This window comes from Lynx rufus, unplaced genomic scaffold (assembly GCF_022079265.1).
Source record: "Lynx rufus isolate CCGP_SWC_20201006 ecotype Redwood Valley unplaced genomic scaffold, mLynRuf1.p SCAF_24, whole genome shotgun sequence".
Taxonomy (NCBI): domain Eukaryota; kingdom Metazoa; phylum Chordata; class Mammalia; order Carnivora; family Felidae; genus Lynx; species Lynx rufus.
The window spans coordinates 4,498,795-4,518,037 of record NW_025814839.1 but is presented as its reverse complement, the minus strand read 5'-3'; the positions used below and the strand labels follow the sequence as shown (position 1 = coordinate 4,518,037).

Sequence of the window (19,243 nt, the reverse complement as noted above, 5' to 3'; positions counted from 1 at the left end):
CCAGGAGGAGGCCAGCTAGCAGGGTCAGACCGCACTCACGGCACTGAAGACGAGGACAGGGTTTCAGGGAAAGGCGGGAAGGAAAACAAGGCCATTCATTCCTCTCCTCCAATGCTGACCCTTTTCTTTGTTCGCACAGATAAGATCCCGAGCCAAGATTGAGAAAATTCGAGCAAGTTTATTTAACAACAATGACTTGATCGGTTTGTCAAGTTTGGACGGTGAAGATGAATTGATGGAGATGTCAACGGAGGAGATTCTCACTGTATCTGTAGTAAATCAGAGTCTGTTTGATACTCAGGGGAGCCCAGGGCTAGAAGATTATTTCAATGATAAATCAATTAAAGGTGGGTTATGGATTTTTTTCTTAATGAATAGACTGTTTTTTGAGCAGTTTTAAATTTACAGGAAAAAATGAGCAAAAGTCCTCTCCTCCCTTCTTTGTACCCAATATCCCGTTTTTTTTCTAATATCCCCAATTTTTTTTGATGTTGCTTTATTTATTTATTTATTTTTGTTTGTTCATTTCTGAAAGAGACAGAGTACAAGCAGAGGTGGGGAGGAGAGAGAGGGGGACACAGAATCTGAAGCAGGCTCCAGGCTCTGAGCTCTCAGCACAGAGCCCAACATGGGGCTTGAACTTACGAACCGCGAGATCGTGACCTGAGCCGAAGTCGGACACTCAACTGACTGAGCCACCCAGGCGCCCCAATGTTGGTTTATTTTTGAAAGAGAGAAAACGTGAGCAGGAGAGGGGCAGAGAGAGAGGGAGACACAGAACCCAAAACAGGCTCCAGGCTCCGAGCTGTCAGCACAGCTTGAACTCACGAACTGTGAGATCATGACCTGAGCCAAAGTCGGACACTCAACTGACTGAGCCACCCAGGTGCCCCTCAATATCCCCTATTTTTAACCTCTTACCTGAGAAAGGAACCTTGGGGAGCACCTCTAGGGGTTGGTGATTTGAGAAATGATGTGGAGGGTGTCATGGATTTGGGACAAGAGGTTCTTTGCCCGGCTCACGGCAGTTGTCAGGGTTCTGAGGGCCATCGGGGCACTGCTGCGTTCCAGCCAGGAGACCGCTGGGAGCGGCTGTGCCACGACTCTCTTCGGGCTTGAGAATGGACTTGCATCCAAGTCCCATTTTGCTTTTTATCTAGCCAGGCTTCCCTCTGTTCAAGTTCAGATGTATTTATTTTGTTCCGTCCTGTGGAGCTGGAACATACCAAGCACACGTCTGGTGATCGTTTGGTCATTTGCTTGAGGACAGTAAATGTCTCCACCTCTGCTCTAATTCTTGGGGAAGAAACAGTTCCAGCCCCTTATTCACCAAGTCCCACTTTGTCATTCTGACGACTCTTTGGGGTGGACCCTCTGTGGCTTCCCCGCTTCTTTTGTGTGATACGGAGTGTTCATCCAGGACGTGGGCCCCGAGGCCCCGCTGAGCAGAATCTAGCAGCAGACTCCCGTCTGAGGCCGACGGCTCGCCTCACTTAGAAACAGTGGTTATTTTCTTGTTAGGATTACAGTCTTTTGTGTGGTCTTTTTTTTTTTTTTTTTTCTAGTCTTGCTCGACATTTTTCATCCATGTCCTTTTTTTCTAAATCTTGAATATTTGAAATTTCATAGTAGTATTATAGAATTTGTTTCATGTTCCACAAGTACAAAAATATGATACCAAATATGGGCTTTGTTGTTGCCCCAATCATAAAATTTTGAAATATTCCCTCAGGGCTGGGACCGGGGTGAGGGAAGTGAGGTCTTGGGCACAAAATTTAATGGGCTCCAAAAATCTCTGTAATCTAGATAAATAATATTTTGGTTCTGTATTTATAGAAGTCAAAGTTAATGCAAAATATCCACAACGAACAAACTGGTAAAATTAAAAAAATTTTTTTTAAGTTTGTTTATTTTAGGGGCGCCTGGGTGACTCAGTCGGTTAAGCATCCAACTTTTTTTTCTTGTGCTCATGGACAATCTTCTTATATCTAAGAGAACTTTCTTTTCCCACTTGCTCAAGTCTTGAAGCACACTAATAATGCGAGATGTGCTCGACAGCTTGCGCTTTGCACTAAAAGCACTTGCAGACTCTGTACTCTCTTGTTCCTTCGGGACTGCCCGTCACAAACGTGTGGTTGAAGTTAAGGTAGATTAAACTGCTGCGCTAAGTAGCCCTAAGAGGACAGTGGCTCAAACCCAGTGGAAGTGTGTTTCTTGCACATGGAAGAATCCAGGGTGAGTGCTGAGGTCCGAGTCCCAGGGGGTTGTCGTGTCCGTGCAGCCAGTGGAGGGGATGAGCGCAGAGGAGGGCAGACTGGCCCAGGATTGCTCCTGTCTCCTGTCCCAGGACCACACCCAGCAGCAGGGCGGGCCGGGAGTGCGGCTGGGGTGTGTGCCCTCGAAGAGGAAACCAGGTTTTAGTGGCCTGCTCCTCACTGCCACTAAACGTCTATTACCCATGTTCCAAGATGAGCTGTTTCTGAGAAAATGCTGCAAGGCTCCTCCTGACGTAGCACGTTCACGGCAGAATTGTTTCGTCCTCCCCCGTTTTGTAACAGGTGAGAAGCTGGTGCCCGGTGCCAGGGAGGTGCTGACGGAGATATTTAAGAGCTGTGCCCATTCGGAACAGATGCTGAGCCTGACACCGGCAAAGCCCATCAAAGTGTCGGACATTTATCTTAGCAAGGAGCAGATCAACTCCCAGACCCCAGGCAACCTCCTCCACCTCTTCTTCACCAACGTCCGGCCTCCGAAAAAGGTGCTGGAAGACCAGCTCACACAGGTAGATGCCCCGCCCCGCCCCGCGTGCCAGGCCTCAGGTGCGCCTTGGGCTGAGCCCGAGGACCCTCCCTCCCTCTGGTGCCCACAGATCCTGAGGAAATACGGCGTGCCCAAGCCCAAGTTCGACAAGAGCAAGTACAGCAAGGGCGGGAAGGAACAGCACCCCGTGAAGGTGGTGAGCACCAAGCGGCCCATCACCAAGCCGCCCGCCAAGGACAAGGCTGTGCTCAACAGTGTCAGGTGCGCGTCCGAGGGGCCCGGCGTGTGCGTCCGCCAGGGGACACGGGGCCGCCGCCTTGACAGTTTCCCCGCAAGGCTCTCCTTGCTCCCCAGAGGTGCAGACACCCTGGCTCTTTGCTGCTGCGCCGTCTTGGTCCCTGGCTTTGTCGACTCAGAGACACAGTGTTCCGTTTTACCCAAAAGTGTAGTAAAATCTGGACCATGCAGGCTGGAAAGCAGGCCAGTCTGAAGTAATACGGCATCCAAAATGTACAGAATTGTCATAAAAAAAAAAAAAATCTGACTTCTTTTAACCACACAAAGAATGCATAGGTCATACAGAAAAACTGTAAAATGCGTATTAAAAACATATCGTTACTTCATATATAGCAACCCGCTTTTAACAGTTAAGTGTATAACCTTTTATTGGTGCATATGTATTATTAAATTTTAAAGTAGTACAAAATTCAACAGCATATGCAGTCAAAAGCGACACCTCTTCTCCATCTAAGCCTTTCTGCCGCCCTCCATGAGATTGCCAGTGTTACTTCCAGAGCCTTCCAGAACTCTTCTGTGTGTACACACAAGCACATGAGCGTTCTCCCAGATGTCTCCATACTGTACACAGGGACTACCCCTTGCTGTTTCCATTTACTACTAATTTTGGGGATGACCCCGTATCAACACAAAAATAACTTCGTGCCCTTTTTTTTTTATAGCGCCATAGTATTTCGTGTGTGGGTGTGCACACATAATTAACAGAAGTTTTTGCAGACATAGGCAGATGACTCTCAAGAACTCAAAACTGAATCTTCGATAGCAAAGTGTGACCTGGCAGGAGTCTCTTGAGGAATTGTTTAAAGGATCAGAAAAATCAACTGTCCTTTCATTAATTAATTATATATAAGTGGTGCTTACAAACCAGAACCGTACAATAGACTTTTCTGTGATGGAAATCTGTGCTGTTTCCCTGTCTGTGCTGTTGAATGCGGTAGCCACTAGCCACAGATGGCCACTGAGCGCTTGAAATGTGGCCAGTATGATCAAGGAATTGAGTTATTTTATTTTAATTTAAACTTTGGCTACATCTGACTAGTGACTGCTTCTTTGTGCAGCTCAAAAGTATGTAGAAGGAACATTCAAAAAGCATCTCTTTCAGGTTTTTCATAGTTAAGGGATCGTTTTGTCCTAATTTGCTCAGTAAACCCCTTGGTGAGAACAGAGCTGGTCTTGAGCCCAGCCCTGTGGGAACTGCAGGCCGTGGGGGGTGCTGGGGGGGGAGGGGAGTCTGAACTAATGCGCGTGTGAGGCTCTGCATGTCCTCTGTCAGGACAAGGTGTAGGCACAGGAATTCTGATTGCAGTGCTTTGGTCTATAGCAGGACTGCCTTAAGTGAGAAGAAGCCAACTGTGAAGCCAAAGTCCCCAGAAAAGAGCAAGCCAGATGAGAAGGACCCAGAGAAGTCACCCACCAAAAAACAAGAAGGTGAATGAGTAACTTGGGCCTGGAGACTGGTAGGCCCCTGGACCCAGCATTTGTCTGACTGGCTGGGCTCCCTTGGGGTTTAGGTGAGGCAGGGCCTCAATGCCATCTTTGTGAATTTACGGAGGTCAGCATAGCAGCTCCCAAAATACCATGTATCCAAGGTGAAAAGTAGATGATGGTGATTGAAAGTAAAGATCTGGAGATCTGCTTAGAAATTCGCTTCCAGGGCGCCTGGGTGGCTCAGTTGGTTAAGCGTCCGACTTCAGCTCAGGTCATGATCTCGCGGTCCGTGAGTTCGAGCCCCGAGTCGGGCTCTGGGCTGACGGCTCAGAGCCTGGAGCCTGCTTCCGATTCTGTGTCTCCCTCTCTCTCTGCCCCTCCCCCATTCATGCTCTGTCTCTCTCTGTCCCAAAAATAAATAAACGTTAAAAAAATTAAAAAAAAAAAAAAAGAAATTCGCTTCCAGAAGGCACTTACTGGGCATTAGAACTTGAGCTTCATAAAGGCCCAAGCAGAGCTGGAGAAGAGTCAGGCTGTGGCTCGCTGACCTCATGAGGTCGCAGGTTGTGCCAGGTCGGTGACGGACCCTGGAGGGGCGGGAGGTGGGCACTACGTGGATCGGGCCCTGCCAGAGACGTCTGAGGGCATGTAGTGAGGCCCCTGCAGTGGGAGGTTCTACCAAACTCCTAACAGTCTGAATGCTTCTCCATCAGTTCCTGAGGAGAAGTATCTGACCTTGGAAGGATTTCACAAGTTTGTCATTGACCGAGCCAAGCAAGACATCCGTAGCGTCTGGAGGGCGATTTTATCCTGTGGTTATGACCTTCACTTTGAGAGGTAAGAAGTTATGTCTCTCAACCCAGTTGATACCTTGTATAAAAATTTTTTGGGGGGAGCACCTGGATGGCTCTGTCAGTTCAGTGTCCAACTCCTGATTTTGGCCCAGGTCATGATCCTAGGGATATGGGTTCAAGCCCCCCACGCTCAGTGTGAAGCCTGCTTGGGATTCTCGCTCTTCTCTCTCCCTCCCTCCCTCTCTCTCTCCCCCCCACCCTGCTCTCGTGCTATCTCTCTCTTAAAAAAAAAAAAAAAAAAAATCGTTTTCAGCCACCGGATGTATTCCCAAGAAAATCCTTCCAGGGAACCATTCTGTCTGCCTTTCTTAATGCCTACTGAGTTATTTTCAAAATTTTCATAATTATTAAAGTGGGTGTTAGAACCTGTTTGGAAACAGACTCTGTTCTAAACAATAAATTCATTTTCTCACAGTTCTGGAGGTCAAGGGCTCAACAGGGTTGGTTTTTCCTGAGTTCTGTCCTTGCCTTATGGACAGAAGGTCACCTTCTCACTGCGCGCACACAGGCCGCTGCCTGCCTGCTTCTGATGAGGACACCAGTCTGCTGATCTGGGCCCCGCCCTTATGACCTCCTTTAACTTCATTAGGAAAGGGGTGGGGGGGAGATACGCTTCAGCCCCTAATAGGAATGATTTCTCTTTCCAAAGACCCTTTGTTCCTCAGAGTCCCGCGTTGTCTCCGAGTCTCCGTTGCCCACTCTCTCTCCTTCCCAGGCAGGAGCGCAGCAAGGTCACTGCCCGCCAGGTCCCCAGGGCCAGACAAGGATGGTTTCCCCTTTCTAGCCGCAAGGGAGTCCCAGGCAGGCGTGACATCTGCAAACTGGAAGACACCTGCCTACCCTACTCCGGGGCTCACCCCTGGCGCTCAAAGCAAGGTGTGCCCGGCCTCAGGGAAAGAATGGCTGCCTCGAGCATGCCTCTTAAAAAGCCACTTTCAGGATTCAGAAGCCGTTTGCTGCTTGGTTCCGCCATTTTGTTCCTTCATGGAAGGCTCCGGGCCCATCCCTGGATGGGCCTGCATCATGGTGGCAGGAATGAGTTTCTTACTAAGCCAGTAGGAGAGAGAACTCTGGGGCTTTTGAAAAGTAGAATCACCTGTTTTGGACTAGAAAGTGCATTTGAAGTGGGAAGGGTGCAAATTGGACTACAAACGGATTTCCAAGTGACGTGTTTGTTGCAGCTAAAGGGCTCGTTCCGGCGTGTCACAGGGCCACCCTGTGCCCTGAGCCCCTTCCGACACCGGGCCCAAGGGCAGCCAGTGTGGGGGGGCTGTGAGGGGATCCCCACAGAGGAAGCTTGCTCTCTAAGCGCTGCTTGGGTAGGAGGGAGGAGGCCTGTCCGGAGAGGTTCTGCCATTGCCCCGAGGAAGGCCTTCCTGGCAGGATGCACCCTGTGCGGCACGTGGCCCAGTTGAGGTGCTGCGAGCTCCGGAGCTAAGGCACCCATCCACCCACCAGCCTGCCTGCCTCTCTCGGGTGAGCAGCTGAACGTTTGCAGGTTAAGGACATGCGCGCGTAATAAAAAGCCCATACAGTATAGGCAGGCACAGGGGAGAGGGCCTGTGATTCGGTGCCCAGGGGGCTTCCGTAAACGTGTCTCCCAACATTTTCTGGGGGTAGAGTTTTTCAGTGCTACGGAAGTGGGATCAGACCAGACGTCTGCCTTTTTCGTTCTTCCTCGTCATTCAGTGTCACCGCAGGAGAGGACTCCGCGGTCCCGTAGCCGTGGGCACTTGCGTCGTGTGTGATGTGGCTGCAGTTAAAGCGCTGCCCTCACAAACACACCTTTGCCTGTTGGCGTAGCTCCCGGCGCCAACCCTGGGACGGGACCGCTGGCTGAGGGTAACGGCTTCAGTGAGGCCGGCGGCCGGTGGCTTCTGGGGCCCTGGCCGTGCGCACCCTCAGCGAGCTCTCATGAGTCCAGCGCCGCCGCTATGGCTCCATCGTATAGGTGAGGAAGCCGAGGCTCAGAAAGCAGGCTTCTTTGTGGCCCGGGTCGCCAGGTGGCCGAGATTTGAGCCCAAGGGCTCCCGAGCCCCAGCCCTAGCCAGGCGCCCTCGCCCCGCGCAGGAGGGAGCACCTGGGGGCGCGCGAAACCCCAGGAGGGATGTGCCCTTCCGGCCCCTCGGCCCCTATGGCCTGCTCTGCTCCCTCCTCCCGCTGGGTCGCGACCGGCCTCCCGATGAGGAGTCCCCGGCGGCCCCGCCCCACCTCGCCCTTCTCCCCCGGCCCCAGGTGTGCCTGCATCGATGTCCGACATGCGCACAAGGCCTCAAGGAAGTGGACGCTGGAGATGGACGTGGCGCTCGTGCAGTACATCAACCGGCTGTGCCGCCATCTCGCCATCACGCCCGCGAGGCTCCACCCCCACGAGGTGTATCTGGACCCCGCAGACGCCGCCGACCCCAGAGTGGCCTGTCTCCTGAGTATGTGGGTCCCGGGGGTCTGGCTTTCGGGGACCGTCCCCTGCGCCGCCGCCGGGGTAGGCGCGCCTGCCGTGAGCCACGGGGGCAAAGAAGAGGGAGAGAAAGGCACGAAGCTGCGACTGTGGCCGAGCTAAAAGTTTACAAGGCCTCACTGTGTGCTCGTTGCAAGGAAGCCGCGGGTGCTGCTGGGAGACCACGCCCCATCACCGCACCCAGGCCTCCGCCCAGAGGTCACGGCGGATGCCCCGCTGGAGTCGGTGGCGAGGGGGCGGGGCTCAGAGTTGGCCACGCGTTAGAGGCATTATCCATGCGGAGAGCGCGCGGCGTGTCTCTACTAAAAGCTAGGAGTGCGTGTGCACGCACGAATGCACCCACAGGCGTTCTCCATAAACCCGTCCGTGGAAGGTGACCGCTGGGCTTGTTTCTGTGCCTGTGCACGTGTGTGCCCCAGGCGGTTTTGAGTCTGCCCACTCTTGCTCAGCCACACGGCCTGGGCCTTTGCTCTCTTCCTGATACTTCCAAGGTAAACGTGGGCCAGACGTGGTCCCGATGTCCATCTCTCCCAGCTGGAGAGGAGACGGACGTGAGCGTGAACAAGTAAGACAGTGTGCCAGTGTCTCCGTGTCCAGGTCTTGACATGTGTCGCTTTTGGGGGAAAGCAGATGAAAGGTACCCGGGACTCTACTATTTTTGTGGCTTCCTAGAAGTCTCATTATTTTGAAGTTGAAAATTAAAAATAGCAGCTCTGCAGGGCCCCAAAGATAGGCCAAGGTGGGAGGGGGCGCCCTCGGATTCCCTGAGCGCCCGAGCCTCCCTTCTGGCCAGGCGGGGCCTCCCGCCTTTGCTTCTGCTGGGCACAGGCTCGGGCAGATTGAGGGCCCCACTTGCTGAGCGTCTCTGGGTGTCGGGGATGAGATCCCCTGCGGGAGCCTCCCGGTCCCCCCTAAGTGCCCACTCCTGATGGCCGCTTCGAACGATGGGGGCCACTTGAGTCTGTTCGTGACCGAGAGTCTCGGCCTGACCGCCCCCCGTGCCCTGCAGACGTGCCCGTCGAGAGCCTGCGCCTGCGGTTCGCCTTGCTCCAGTCCCTGAACACCACGCTGGAGACCTTCTTCCTGCCTCTGGTGGAGCTGCGCCAGACCCCCATGTTTGCCCACAGCATCGCCGCCCTGCTGAAGGAGGCCAAAGGTCAGTGCCTGCGCCCGCCGCCGCGGCCAGACCCAGCAACTGCCCGGGATGACCCTTCTCCTTTACGTGTGACCTACGTGTGTCCCCAGGAACGGCGCTCCCAGCCAAGAGCGGTTACTTCAGCTATGCTCTGAAAAATTAAATTTTCTAAAGTTTTCAAGGGTTCCTGACTGGCTCAGTTTGAAGACCTCGCGGCTCCTGATCGCAGGGTCGTGAGTTCAAGCCCTATGCTGAAGGTAGAGGTTACTTAAGTGAATAAAGCTTAAAAACAAAAAGTTTTCGGGTTATTTAGAAATACATAAGGCTCTGATTCGCTATCTGCCAACTAGGTGTTCCTGGGCACAACAGAGTCAAGGTTCGTGCGTTACCATTTGAGCAGATACTATGAACTTGCTTCCCGGAAGGTCAGGACTGTGACACCTGAGTGCCTCAGGGGCCTGAAGGGCATCCCAGGAGAGACTAGACAGACCCAAAGGGGACAGCATGTCCTCCGCCGGGCCTCAGAGGCCACAGGGAAGGAAGGCGAGCAGCCCCATCCCAGCCTCTCTCCCACATTCCTCCCCGCAGGGCTCATCTTTTACGACACGAAGGTGACGGTCATGAATCGGGTGCTAAATGCCACCGCACAGAGGACAGCTGACCATGCAGCTCCAGAGATCACGTTGGACCCCCTGGAAATCGTGGGAGGTAAAGTTAGCTGTACAGACCAGAAAATACAACATAGCTGTGATCGAACAAAGGATTTAGTTGATTTGCACAGAAAAGAAGCCTCTAGAAGAAGGGAGTCCAGACATCCATCTGGCTGCTTCGTCTTTCTCCTCTAGTGTCCCAGTGTGTGACTCCCACCTTCAGGGTCCCCTAGTGAGCCTGCCTTCCTGGCAGCAAGAGCGAGGGGAGGAGCTCTCCACTTCCTGGAGGCTCGCCTTGGCTTCCCATCTCCCGGGAGGCCTGCCACGTGGCCACACCTAACTGCAGGGGAGGCTGGGATGTGTACGCTTAACTCTGGTTGGCCGTGGGCTTGCTGGAGTCGGGGTTCTGGCACCGAAGCAACTGGGGCGAGTGGCTGCTGGGGAGGCAGCCAGGAGTCTGCCACGGCACGTGAACCCACACGTGCCACAAATGACACGAACTGGAGGGGAGAGGATCACAGATGGGGAGGACACCCCCCCCTCCCCGGGGACAGAGGGAAGGCTGGGAGCCACACGGCCAAGGCACGAAGATGTTCCAAAAGTGGAGAGAAGGCAAGGCGGCAGACCAGGGGCAGGGAGAGGGCCAGGAGGCAGGCGAAGGCCCGGCCAGGTGTCCGTCCTGGGCTGGAAGAGCAGAGGAAGGAGAGGAAGCTGCTTCGGGGCGGGGGCGGGGGTTGGGGGGGTGTTACTGGTTCCTCTCTCTTCCCAGGGGAGATCAGAGCTTCTGAAAACTCCTACTTCTGCCAGGCTGCCAGGCAGCTGGCCTCGGTGCCCTCATCCCAGCTTTGTGTCAAGCTGGCCAGTGGCGGTGACCCCACCTACGCCTTCAACATCCGCTTCACCGGGGAGGAGGTCCACGGCACCAGTAAGTGGCGGCCCCCGCCGGGCTCTGCAGCCAGTTCGGGTGGAGGCTGTGTTGAAATGAGAACATTTTTGGAGTTATTTTTAGTCTAAACTGCCCACAATCCCCCCCACTGGCGAGACTAAGGAAGCTGTGTCCTTGTTAGCCTGCTCTGCAGAAGCCAGGATGACCGAAGGGCTCCCCAGTGCCCCCGTCTCCCATGGGACACATCCGAACTCTGAGCCCAGCGGCCCTTCCCGGGGGAGAGGGCCAACCCAAACCGAGGGTGTCTCTGTTGTGTCCGTTCGGCACGAAGGGCACCCCCCTAGCGCTCACCAGAGGTGGGGTCCCCAAGCTGGGACGGCACTGGGCGGAGGTCCCTGGCAAGCACCGGTTCCCCCCCACGGGCCCGGGGGCCGGTTTCGGGGGCCTGGCCAGAGCCACCAACCGGCACCGTAGCGTGCTCCGGGCACAGCCGGCTCTCAGGACCGCGTGCTCAGCACCTTCCACTCCTCACAGCGCCAACACTGCACAAGAGACCGGCCTCGTCCCATTGGACCAGTGGGGAAACTGGGACGCTGCCAACCCAAGTAGTGTCCCCAAGGTCGGGCAGCCAGCTGGGGTTCAAAGCCAGGTCTGTCCGATTCCCAAGCCCGGCCCTTGGCGGCTTCAGCAGGCCGGGGTCTCCTGCTTCTCCGTGGAAGCTGAGTGAGGACATCTGTCCCCAGGCGCGTCCTGTGCGTGGCTCCGACCAAGCAGTGGGCACGCACAGCTGTCCTCTGAGCTTCCTGACCTTAGGACATTGACAGGGGGTGCACAGGGGAGAGGGGATCCAGCCACAGAGAGGAGTTGGCAAGAAAACCGCAGGCACGTTTGGAATGACGGCAGCAGAGATGCTGATGATCGCCGGTTGCCCTTTGCGGGCGTTCGTGCGTCAGGCTGTTCAGCCGGACGCTGCTCACTGGACAGACAGACACTGGGCACCTGGGCCTGGGGCGAGGGAGGGGAGCGCGGAGTAGCACGGGCGGCCCCACTCCTGGTGCAACCCGGAGCGACGGAGGTGGATTAAACGAGCCCGCGGATCCGTGTAAGCTCAGGGCGGTGCCAGATACGCAGGGCTCTGCATCCGGTCTCTCTGACTCCTTGAAACTAGCCTGCGACGTAGGTCCGGTGACTGTCCCCCTTTGACGGATTGGGTCCCTGAGAAGCGATGACCTGGGGGTCACCCAGCCAGTAAGTGGCCCGGCAGGACTTGACCCCAGGTCTCCCCACCCTCAGGCGAGCTCTGTCTCCGCCGCAGCCGAGTTCAGGCCGGCAAAGGAGCTGCCGTTCCGGGCGGGCAGGGCGGGCCGGCGGGGCCCCCGATGCCCCCGATGCCCATCAGCCTCCATGTGTCCCGCAGGCGGCTCTTTCCGGCACTTCCTGTGGCAGGTGTGTAAAGAGCTGCAGAGCTCCTCACTGTCCCTCCTGCTCTTGTGCCCCAGCTCAGCCGTCAACAAAAACAAGGTAAGACGGCCGAGGCGCGGGCCATGGCGGGGCAGCGGCCGGGACCCGTGTTCCCGGGGAGGAGGAGAGGCGCCCGGCAGTCGCTGCATCTCTGCGTCTGTGTCCAGGGCAAGTATATCCTGACCCCCAGCCCCATCACCTACGGGGAAGAGCAGCTCCTGCACTTCCTGGGCCAGCTGCTGGGGATTGCGATTCGAGCAGATGTCCCTCTTCCCCTGGACCTCCTGCCTTCCTTCTGGAAGACTCTGGTGGGTGAGCCTCTGGACCCTGACCAAGACCTGCAGGAAGCAGACATACTCACCTACAATTACGTCAAGAAATTTGAGAGCGTAAGTGAGTGAGGCATTTATTCTGGGGACAGCAGAACTCCAGAGCAGTGTCCCCGGGGCTCGTGGCTGCCTCTGTGATCTGCTATTTGCTGGGCCTCCAAACCCCGGGAGCCCAGGCTTCCCCCCGAGGACCGATTGGGGTCTCCCGGAGAACGTTAGGGAACGTGAGCTGTCTCTGCCGGGCTTGCTTTGTGGGGACAGAAGCCCCTCTGGCTTCTCTTCCTGCTTGATGGGGCACGTCGGTCACTGCCCATCTGCTGCTGTTGGGCCTCCCGAGGACACAGGGGTGAAGGGTTCCCGGCAGCTGACTGAGCAGGCAGGGATGTCGGGGTGGGGACTCGTACAGGTGGACCCACTTTCACTTTTAAGAGCTTGGTTTTGGGTGCCTGGGTGGCTCAGGTGGTTTAAGTGTCCGACTTCCACTCAAGTCATGATCTCCTGGTTTGTGAGTTCAAGGCCCGCATCAGGGCTCAGAGCCGGAGCTGCTTCAGATTCTGTGTCTCCCTCTCTCTCTGGCCCTCCTCCGCTCACACTCTCTCTCAAAAATAAACAAAAGAGAGTTTGGCTTCAGGGCCTCAGAGCACAGGAGACCGGCTCTTGGGGGTCACCTGGGATTGGCCAGGGACAGAGTTGGGACCGTAGCTGTCCTCTTCGTGCCTGGGGACACAAAGAGGTAGTGAGAGCTCGCCACGTCGGACCGGCCCCCTGGCGGGGGTGTGGTCGGCGCTCAGGCTGCCAGCTGGGCCCGTGGGACCCCTTCAGGTCTGTCCACCGGTTAGCGGTCGTGGTAGCCTGCCGTGGGCCGGGCTCTGGGCTCTCGCCCCAGCCATAGGAAGCTTCCAGGTTGTTCTCCCGATATGCGAGGCCCTGTTCGGAAGGGCTGTGTGCACAAGTCCTCGTGACAAGGCCGGGAGGAAGGGAGGCTCAGAGAGGAGGGTGGGCTGGGAACAGAGCCACCGGGGGAACCTAGGCCCGTCTGGCTGAAAAGCCTCCTCAAGCTAGAGACAGAGTGTGGCGGTGCCCCTGCCCCGGCCCTCCCCCTTGACTCCCCCGCTGCCTGTGTTCACAGGGGAGCAGACTGAGGCCGGGCCGAGGCGGCTCTCGACGGGAACCCCAGCCGAAGGAGGCACAGAACTAGGGCCCCCTGAGGGGCCTCGTGGCCAGGCTGTCTGTTGTCCTCCCCTGAGCCGCCACTTGAGGGCAGCCGGCATGAGGGCGCACCAAAGCCAGGATCTCGGATTAGTGGCAGAAATGGGGCTGACAGGGAATTATCTAAAAGGTCAACGCAGGACGGCCGCTCTGGGCGAGAGGTTTAGGAGTCCCTGCCCGGCACTGCTTCAAGAAGTCCTCCTGGGGCTGTGGGTAGCAGCAAGGGCCTGGGGTGCGCGGGGGGATATAAGACAGTGTCCGGGAAGACCGTCCAGCCGAGACTTCTTTCTGAAGGCGCTGGGCAGAGCCACAGAGCGTGTTGGGACACCAGGCTACAGCAGGGTTGGGGCACGCAGCCCAGGCAGAGAGATTCTGAACTTCTGGTACTCGTTCCAGTCACCTTCAACGTGCCAGAAGGGCAAGTTTGTTCTTCTCTGGGCCAGATCCCAGCATCTCCTCGGTAGCCCAGCAGGCACCTCAGTGTCTTTTGGACCCTAATTTTGGTGTTTTTAAATGATTTGCTTTTAAAACTAAATATGGATCGGGGCGCCTGGATGGCGTAGTCGGTTAAACTTCTGACTTCTGCTCAGGTCACGATCTCGCCGTTTGTGAGTTCGAGCCCCGCGTCGGGCTCTGTGGTGACAGCTCAGAGCCTGGAGCCTGCTTCCGATTCTGTGTCTCCCTCTCGGCCCCTCCCCTGCTCACACTCGGTGTCTGTCTCTCTCAAAAACGAACACGTAAAAAATAAATAAAACTAAACACGGATGTAGGTTTGACTTCAGGCAAGGCTGAATCCTGGTGCTCGAACAATGTCCTCAGTAATTGGTTTCAAGATGGCCCCTAGTAGTACAAGATGTACATCTTAGAGTCGTGTCCACACCAGTGAAAGTGCGTTGCTGCTTCCAAATGGTAACAGGAAAAGCCCTCCAATTTGGGTTTCGTTAGGTCTCAGGTGGCCTGGGCCACATACCTAACCCTGAACTCCCGGCAAACCGATTGGCCAGGCCCGTGCCATGTGCACGTTCATAATGGCCAAGGATGGTCCCCGTGCAAACAGTGCCTGGTGTCTGCCCGACTAGAGATTCGGGTTCCGTCTTCCCGGGGACCCTGGGAGCAGGACAGGCAATTAGCCTCCGTCTGCCTCCGCCCTCCAGATCAACGACGAGACGGAGTTAGAGGCCCTGTGTGCCGAGATCGCCTCCCAGCACCTGGCCACCGAGAGCCCCGAGGGTCCCAAGCCCTGCTGCAGGTTCACGTACCTGACCATGACGGGCGAGGAAGTGGAGCTGTGCAGCCGCGGCCGGCACATCCCCGTGGCGTGAGTGTGCGCGCGAGGGGAGCGGTGGGGCGGGCGGCCTGGGCCGGGTCAGGTGATCGATCTCACCAGAGGGACGGCTGTGGGGCAGGACGCGGGGTGCCAGGAAGGGTGGCGTGCGTTCAGCAGCGGGACTTTATTAAGAAGGCCCCAGCCGTGAGGCGGGTGACGGACGCCCGGAGGCAGGAAAGGCAGGACGCCCGGTAACCGTTTCCCCTCGCCCGGGCCTCCCCCCACCACCCGCAGGTGGGAGAACAAGGACATCTACGCGGCGGCCATCCGGAGCCTGCGGCTGCGGGAGCTCCAGAACGCCGAGTGTGTGACGGCCGTGAGGGCGGGCCTGGGCGCCGTCATCCCCCTGCAGCTGCTCACCACGCTCAGCCCGCTGGAGATGGAGCTGCGCACCTGCGGCCTGCCGTACATCAACCTCGAGTTCCTCAAGGTTGGTGGGCGGGGGCCTGTCCTGGACCCCCCCCCCCACCGTGTCCCAGTGCCCTGTTCTCACGTGCCCCCCCCCCCCACCCCGGCGACCGCCCCACGTCACAGCTGGGGAAGCCGGAGCTTGAGTCACTTGCCCGGACGCGGTGGGGTCGGTCTCACCCCCAGACGGCTGGCCTCCGGGGCCCGGGTCTTGAGCCTCATCCCAAGGTGAAGACCGTTCTTGCCAAGCCCCGTCCATTTCTCAGGCCGCACCCCGGCCTCCCAGGCTGGCTTCTTGCTGGCGGTGAGACCTTGAACAGTGACTTCACATCTGGTGGGGACGGTGACAGGACCTGCCCGGTGTGTTCACGGGGCGGGGCGGGTAACGCTCATGGAGCCTCTGCTCTGGGCGCGGTCTCACGACCACCTCCGTGGCCTTTGTCGTTACCGTGGTCTCATAACTTATGTCCCGCGGCCGTTTCCCCGCCGCAGCCACCCGGCCCGGGGCGGTGCGGGGTGAGCAGAGGCCGGGACCGCTCACATCCGGGGGCCTTTCTTCCCCAGGCCCACACCATGTACCAGGTGGGGCTGATGGAGACAGACCAGCACATCGAGTTCTTCTGGGGGGCGCTGGAGGTGTTCACGCAGGAGGAGCTGTGCAAGTTCATCAAATTTGCCTGCAACCAGGAACGCATCCCCTTCACCTGCCCCTGCAAAGACGGGGGCCCTGACACAGCCCACGTGCCCCCCTACCCCATGAAGATTGCTCCCCCAGATGGCACAGCAGGTACCGCCTTTCCCTTGTCGTGTTCCGAGTGGGACGCACAGGCCCTTCTCTCAGTGGGAGCTGGGGCTGCTGGGCCCTGCAGGAGGGAGGGACATCAGTGGCCAGCTGAGCCCAAATGTAAATCGGGGGACGGGCCCGCGCAGGGGAAGGGGTTGTCATGTGCCTCCCAAACCTGACTTCGGCCAAGAGTCAGTACAGGCCCAAGGTTGGCCTATGTTCTGGGTTGTTTTTTTTTTTTTAAAGGATTCACCATTCTTTTTTTGAAGTTTTATTTATTTTTGAGCGAGGGTGCAAGCGGGGGAGGGAGAGGGGGCGACATTGTACTGACTGCAATGAGCCCGATGTGGGGCTTGAACTCACGAACTGTGAGATCATGACCTGAGCTGAAGTCGGACAGTCAACCAACTGAGCCACCCAAGTGCCCCTACATTCTGATAACTTTAAAAAGCTAACGGGGCTTTTTAGAAATGTTTTAATTTTCCAACTTCTAAACGTAGAAAAATAAGAAAACAACCCTTTGCTGACTAAACAAACCTGTCTACCACCAGATTCCCTCACAGGTCAGCCATCTGCTCCCCTGTGCCGTACAACTTCCTGTGCCATTTTCTCCTCCAGAATCTTCTCTTGCCCTGCCCCCACCCCTCCTCCTGCTTGGGCCTTGGTTAGCTTCGAGCTACCCAAAGAAGCAAACCTGAAAGCAGGGCGGCCAGTAGGTCTCCCTGGGATCAGAGCCCAGCCTCTGACACTGGCCTGGTGGGGGTTTTATTTTTGCAGGTTCCCCAGACTCTCGCTACATCCGAGTGGAGACCTGCATGTTCATGATCAAACTTCCCCAGTACTCCTCTCTGGAAATCATGCTGGAGAAACTTCGTTGTGCCATTCACTACCGTGAAGACCCCCTAAGTGGCTGAGGGGAGGGAGCCCCGGAGTTAGTCCGTCACCGAGGCACCGCTCCGCCGGCTTGGGAAGCCTGCCACTGAGGGCACATTCCCTCCAGGCCCTGCGTGAGGAGTTGGCGACGTTTTGCTTTTCCGAACTTTTGTCCACGTTCCAGGGCTTCCTGGAAGACTTAACCTTTTGTATTTGTATGTTTTGTGATGGGTTGGTTCTTTTACACCTGTTTGTGGTATGTTTGTAGGATAGTTTAATTCCCAGGCAGCCTGTGTCTCATTTGATCTTCCCGGACATTGTCTCTCATGGCCACCGGATTCTGATGCCATAAGGCCCCAGTTAGTTCCACATCATGGAACCACCCAGCAGGAAGGTGGTGGTGAGATACCTGCGGCCGGCCACACAGAGCATCCTGTTGTCTCTTCACAGCATCTTCACAGGTCTGTGGCCCTGCCCCTCCTGCCTTGAGCTGGAGTTGATCCTGGACGCAGCTCCCCCAGGCCTCCTTCCATCTTGAAAGGGTTGGGCCCCAACATGGGAGACACACAGGGAGCTTTCTGTGTTCATCTTCCAGCTTTCGAACCTTGTTTATGGTCTGGGTTTTTCAGAGGAAAAGCACCCCGGTGGCTGCCCGTCCCTTCCCCCTCAGCCCTCTGCCCTTCGTCTCTCCTGGGCCCCTGACCTGACCGTTTCCTGCTGAATGTTCCTCAGGAGACCTAAGGGTTCATTCTGACCTTAGTTCACAGCCAGGCATGTCCCAGCTCCAGGAGTTCAGGACGCCTAGAGGAGGAGGGACGGACAGTGCTGGGGGGGGGGGGGGGGGGGCTTTTTCTGAGACTGATTGAACAGGAAAGCACATGATTCAAGCCTACCCCCCTTTTGTACTCAGAAACGGCCCTTCCTCACCACAGTGTTGGTGACAGGAGGAACAGAAGGGCCACACGCCCATTTTAAAGAGAGCGGCTGACTGAGGTGCTCTGCTCAATTCAGGGTCTACTTCGGTGACCAAGACCTTCCAAGGACCACTATGCGGTCCTTCTGCCCCTCTGGCCAGGCCCGCCCCTTGTCCCCTCGCCGCCCCATGTGAGCGTGTGTGCCAGGGTGGAGCTGCTCCAGGCTCCCCCGCTGCCCCAGTGCATTTGTGCCCCAAACAGGTCTTTGTCCAATGGTACTTTGTTCAAGAGCAGCATATGCCAGCTTGTTGGACACTGTCATTTTGGGCCTTGCCAGTTCTCCTGGAATTGCATCACTGTATTTATTGTATAATATTGTGAATACTGAAGGTTCTGAGTGAGTGCTGACTAGAAGGTTCTGGAGTGTGCATGCTGGGGAGAGAAAGCTGTGCTTTTCCTTTCTCTGCTGTGGCCCTGGCCTGTTGGGAAGATGTATGGATTTTAGAGTTAGAGCCATTAGCAGCCATCTCCTCCCTCTTATTCTTAGGAAATGCGTTAAGGACCATTACTGAAGTGATTCCCCACCTAAGGAAAAGCTAAAACTGGATGCATCAGTTATGTTTGATGCAGGAGCAGTCCTGTCTGGAGAGGAGGGCCTGCACGCAGGCTCCCTGCTTGGAAGGAAGATGGTTGGCTGCTGCCTCCTGGGGGCCAGAGCCCCATTGCCTGGGGGTCAGACCAGGACGTAGTCCTGACAAGGATCCTCCTATTTCATTTCTGCATAACAAGAGCCTTTGGATTATTAGAAGTGGTTCTTCCTCTCTGTATTTTTAAATTCTTGGTCCCCTCCAATCCTTCCCATCCCTTAAATGGACTCAGAATTGTTAGCTACCTCCCCAAGGGGGGTTTTGGGAAGCTGCTTTTGGCCCATCACTTGATTTGATGACAGCTGTGAGTAAGATGTCTGCTGCTAACACGCTTCTCCCAGAGAGCACATTGAGAGGTCCAGACTGATCCAAACCTTGGCCCTAAAAAAACGTGTGCTGTAAAGTTACTTGATGTATATTTATTATAATTATTTATGGTTGCATTTAACAAAGTTTTCATTCAGTTTGAGGCTATTTACACCATTGCTGTGTAAAGGAAGCTCACTACAGGAAAAAAAAAAAGTCACACCAATAAATAACCTTCATCTAATTTTGACTTACCGTTAAGAGTTGTGTGGTCATCTACTCACTGAAAAGATACAATGACTGACCTGCTTGGACTGGGCGGCTCTGATCCTTAAGTGCGGTCCAAAGGTTAGGAATTTGTTTCTAATTATTGTCTCTACACTTGATGTGATTCTTACTCCCTCATGCTTACCAACTAATCCTCCCCCCGCCCCCACCTCCCCCATTCAGCCCCTCGCACCTGGTTGTCATACAGAAAGGATGACTGAAGGGATGGAAATCCAAGGTCAAAGCTGAA

General features: G+C 55.9%; 1 protein-coding gene across 9 annotated transcripts in view; it reads left to right on the top strand.

Annotated features, from left to right (window-relative positions):
- The window catches only part of HECTD4 (HECT domain E3 ubiquitin protein ligase 4), a 194,082-nt gene extending 175,098 nt beyond the window's left edge, over window positions 1–18,984 (top strand). For 8 of the 9 annotated variants that reach the window (XM_047088246.1, XM_047088248.1, XM_047088245.1 and 5 more), the window contains 15 exons: window positions 140–347; window positions 2,559–2,782; window positions 2,870–3,021; window positions 4,379–4,485; window positions 5,199–5,322; window positions 7,575–7,765; window positions 8,807–8,953; window positions 9,521–9,640; window positions 10,352–10,507; window positions 11,886–11,989; window positions 12,097–12,318; window positions 14,622–14,785; window positions 15,029–15,224; window positions 15,767–15,989; window positions 16,764–18,984. In XM_047088246.1, coding sequence (XP_046944202.1) covers window positions 140–347; window positions 2,559–2,782; window positions 2,870–3,021; window positions 4,379–4,485; window positions 5,199–5,322; window positions 7,575–7,765; window positions 8,807–8,953; window positions 9,521–9,640; window positions 10,352–10,507; window positions 11,886–11,989; window positions 12,097–12,318; window positions 14,622–14,785; window positions 15,029–15,224; window positions 15,767–15,989; window positions 16,764–16,900 — 2,475 coding nt within the window. In that variant the 3' untranslated portion in view covers window positions 16,901–18,984. The remainder of the gene's footprint in view (window positions 1–139; window positions 348–2,558; window positions 2,783–2,869; window positions 3,022–4,378; window positions 4,486–5,198; window positions 5,323–7,574; window positions 7,766–8,806; window positions 8,954–9,520; window positions 9,641–10,351; window positions 10,508–11,885; window positions 11,990–12,096; window positions 12,319–14,621; window positions 14,786–15,028; window positions 15,225–15,766; window positions 15,990–16,763) is intronic. The other variant, XM_047088240.1, reaches the window with a different exon arrangement.
- The last annotated feature ends 259 nt before the right edge of the window (window positions 18,985–19,243 follow it).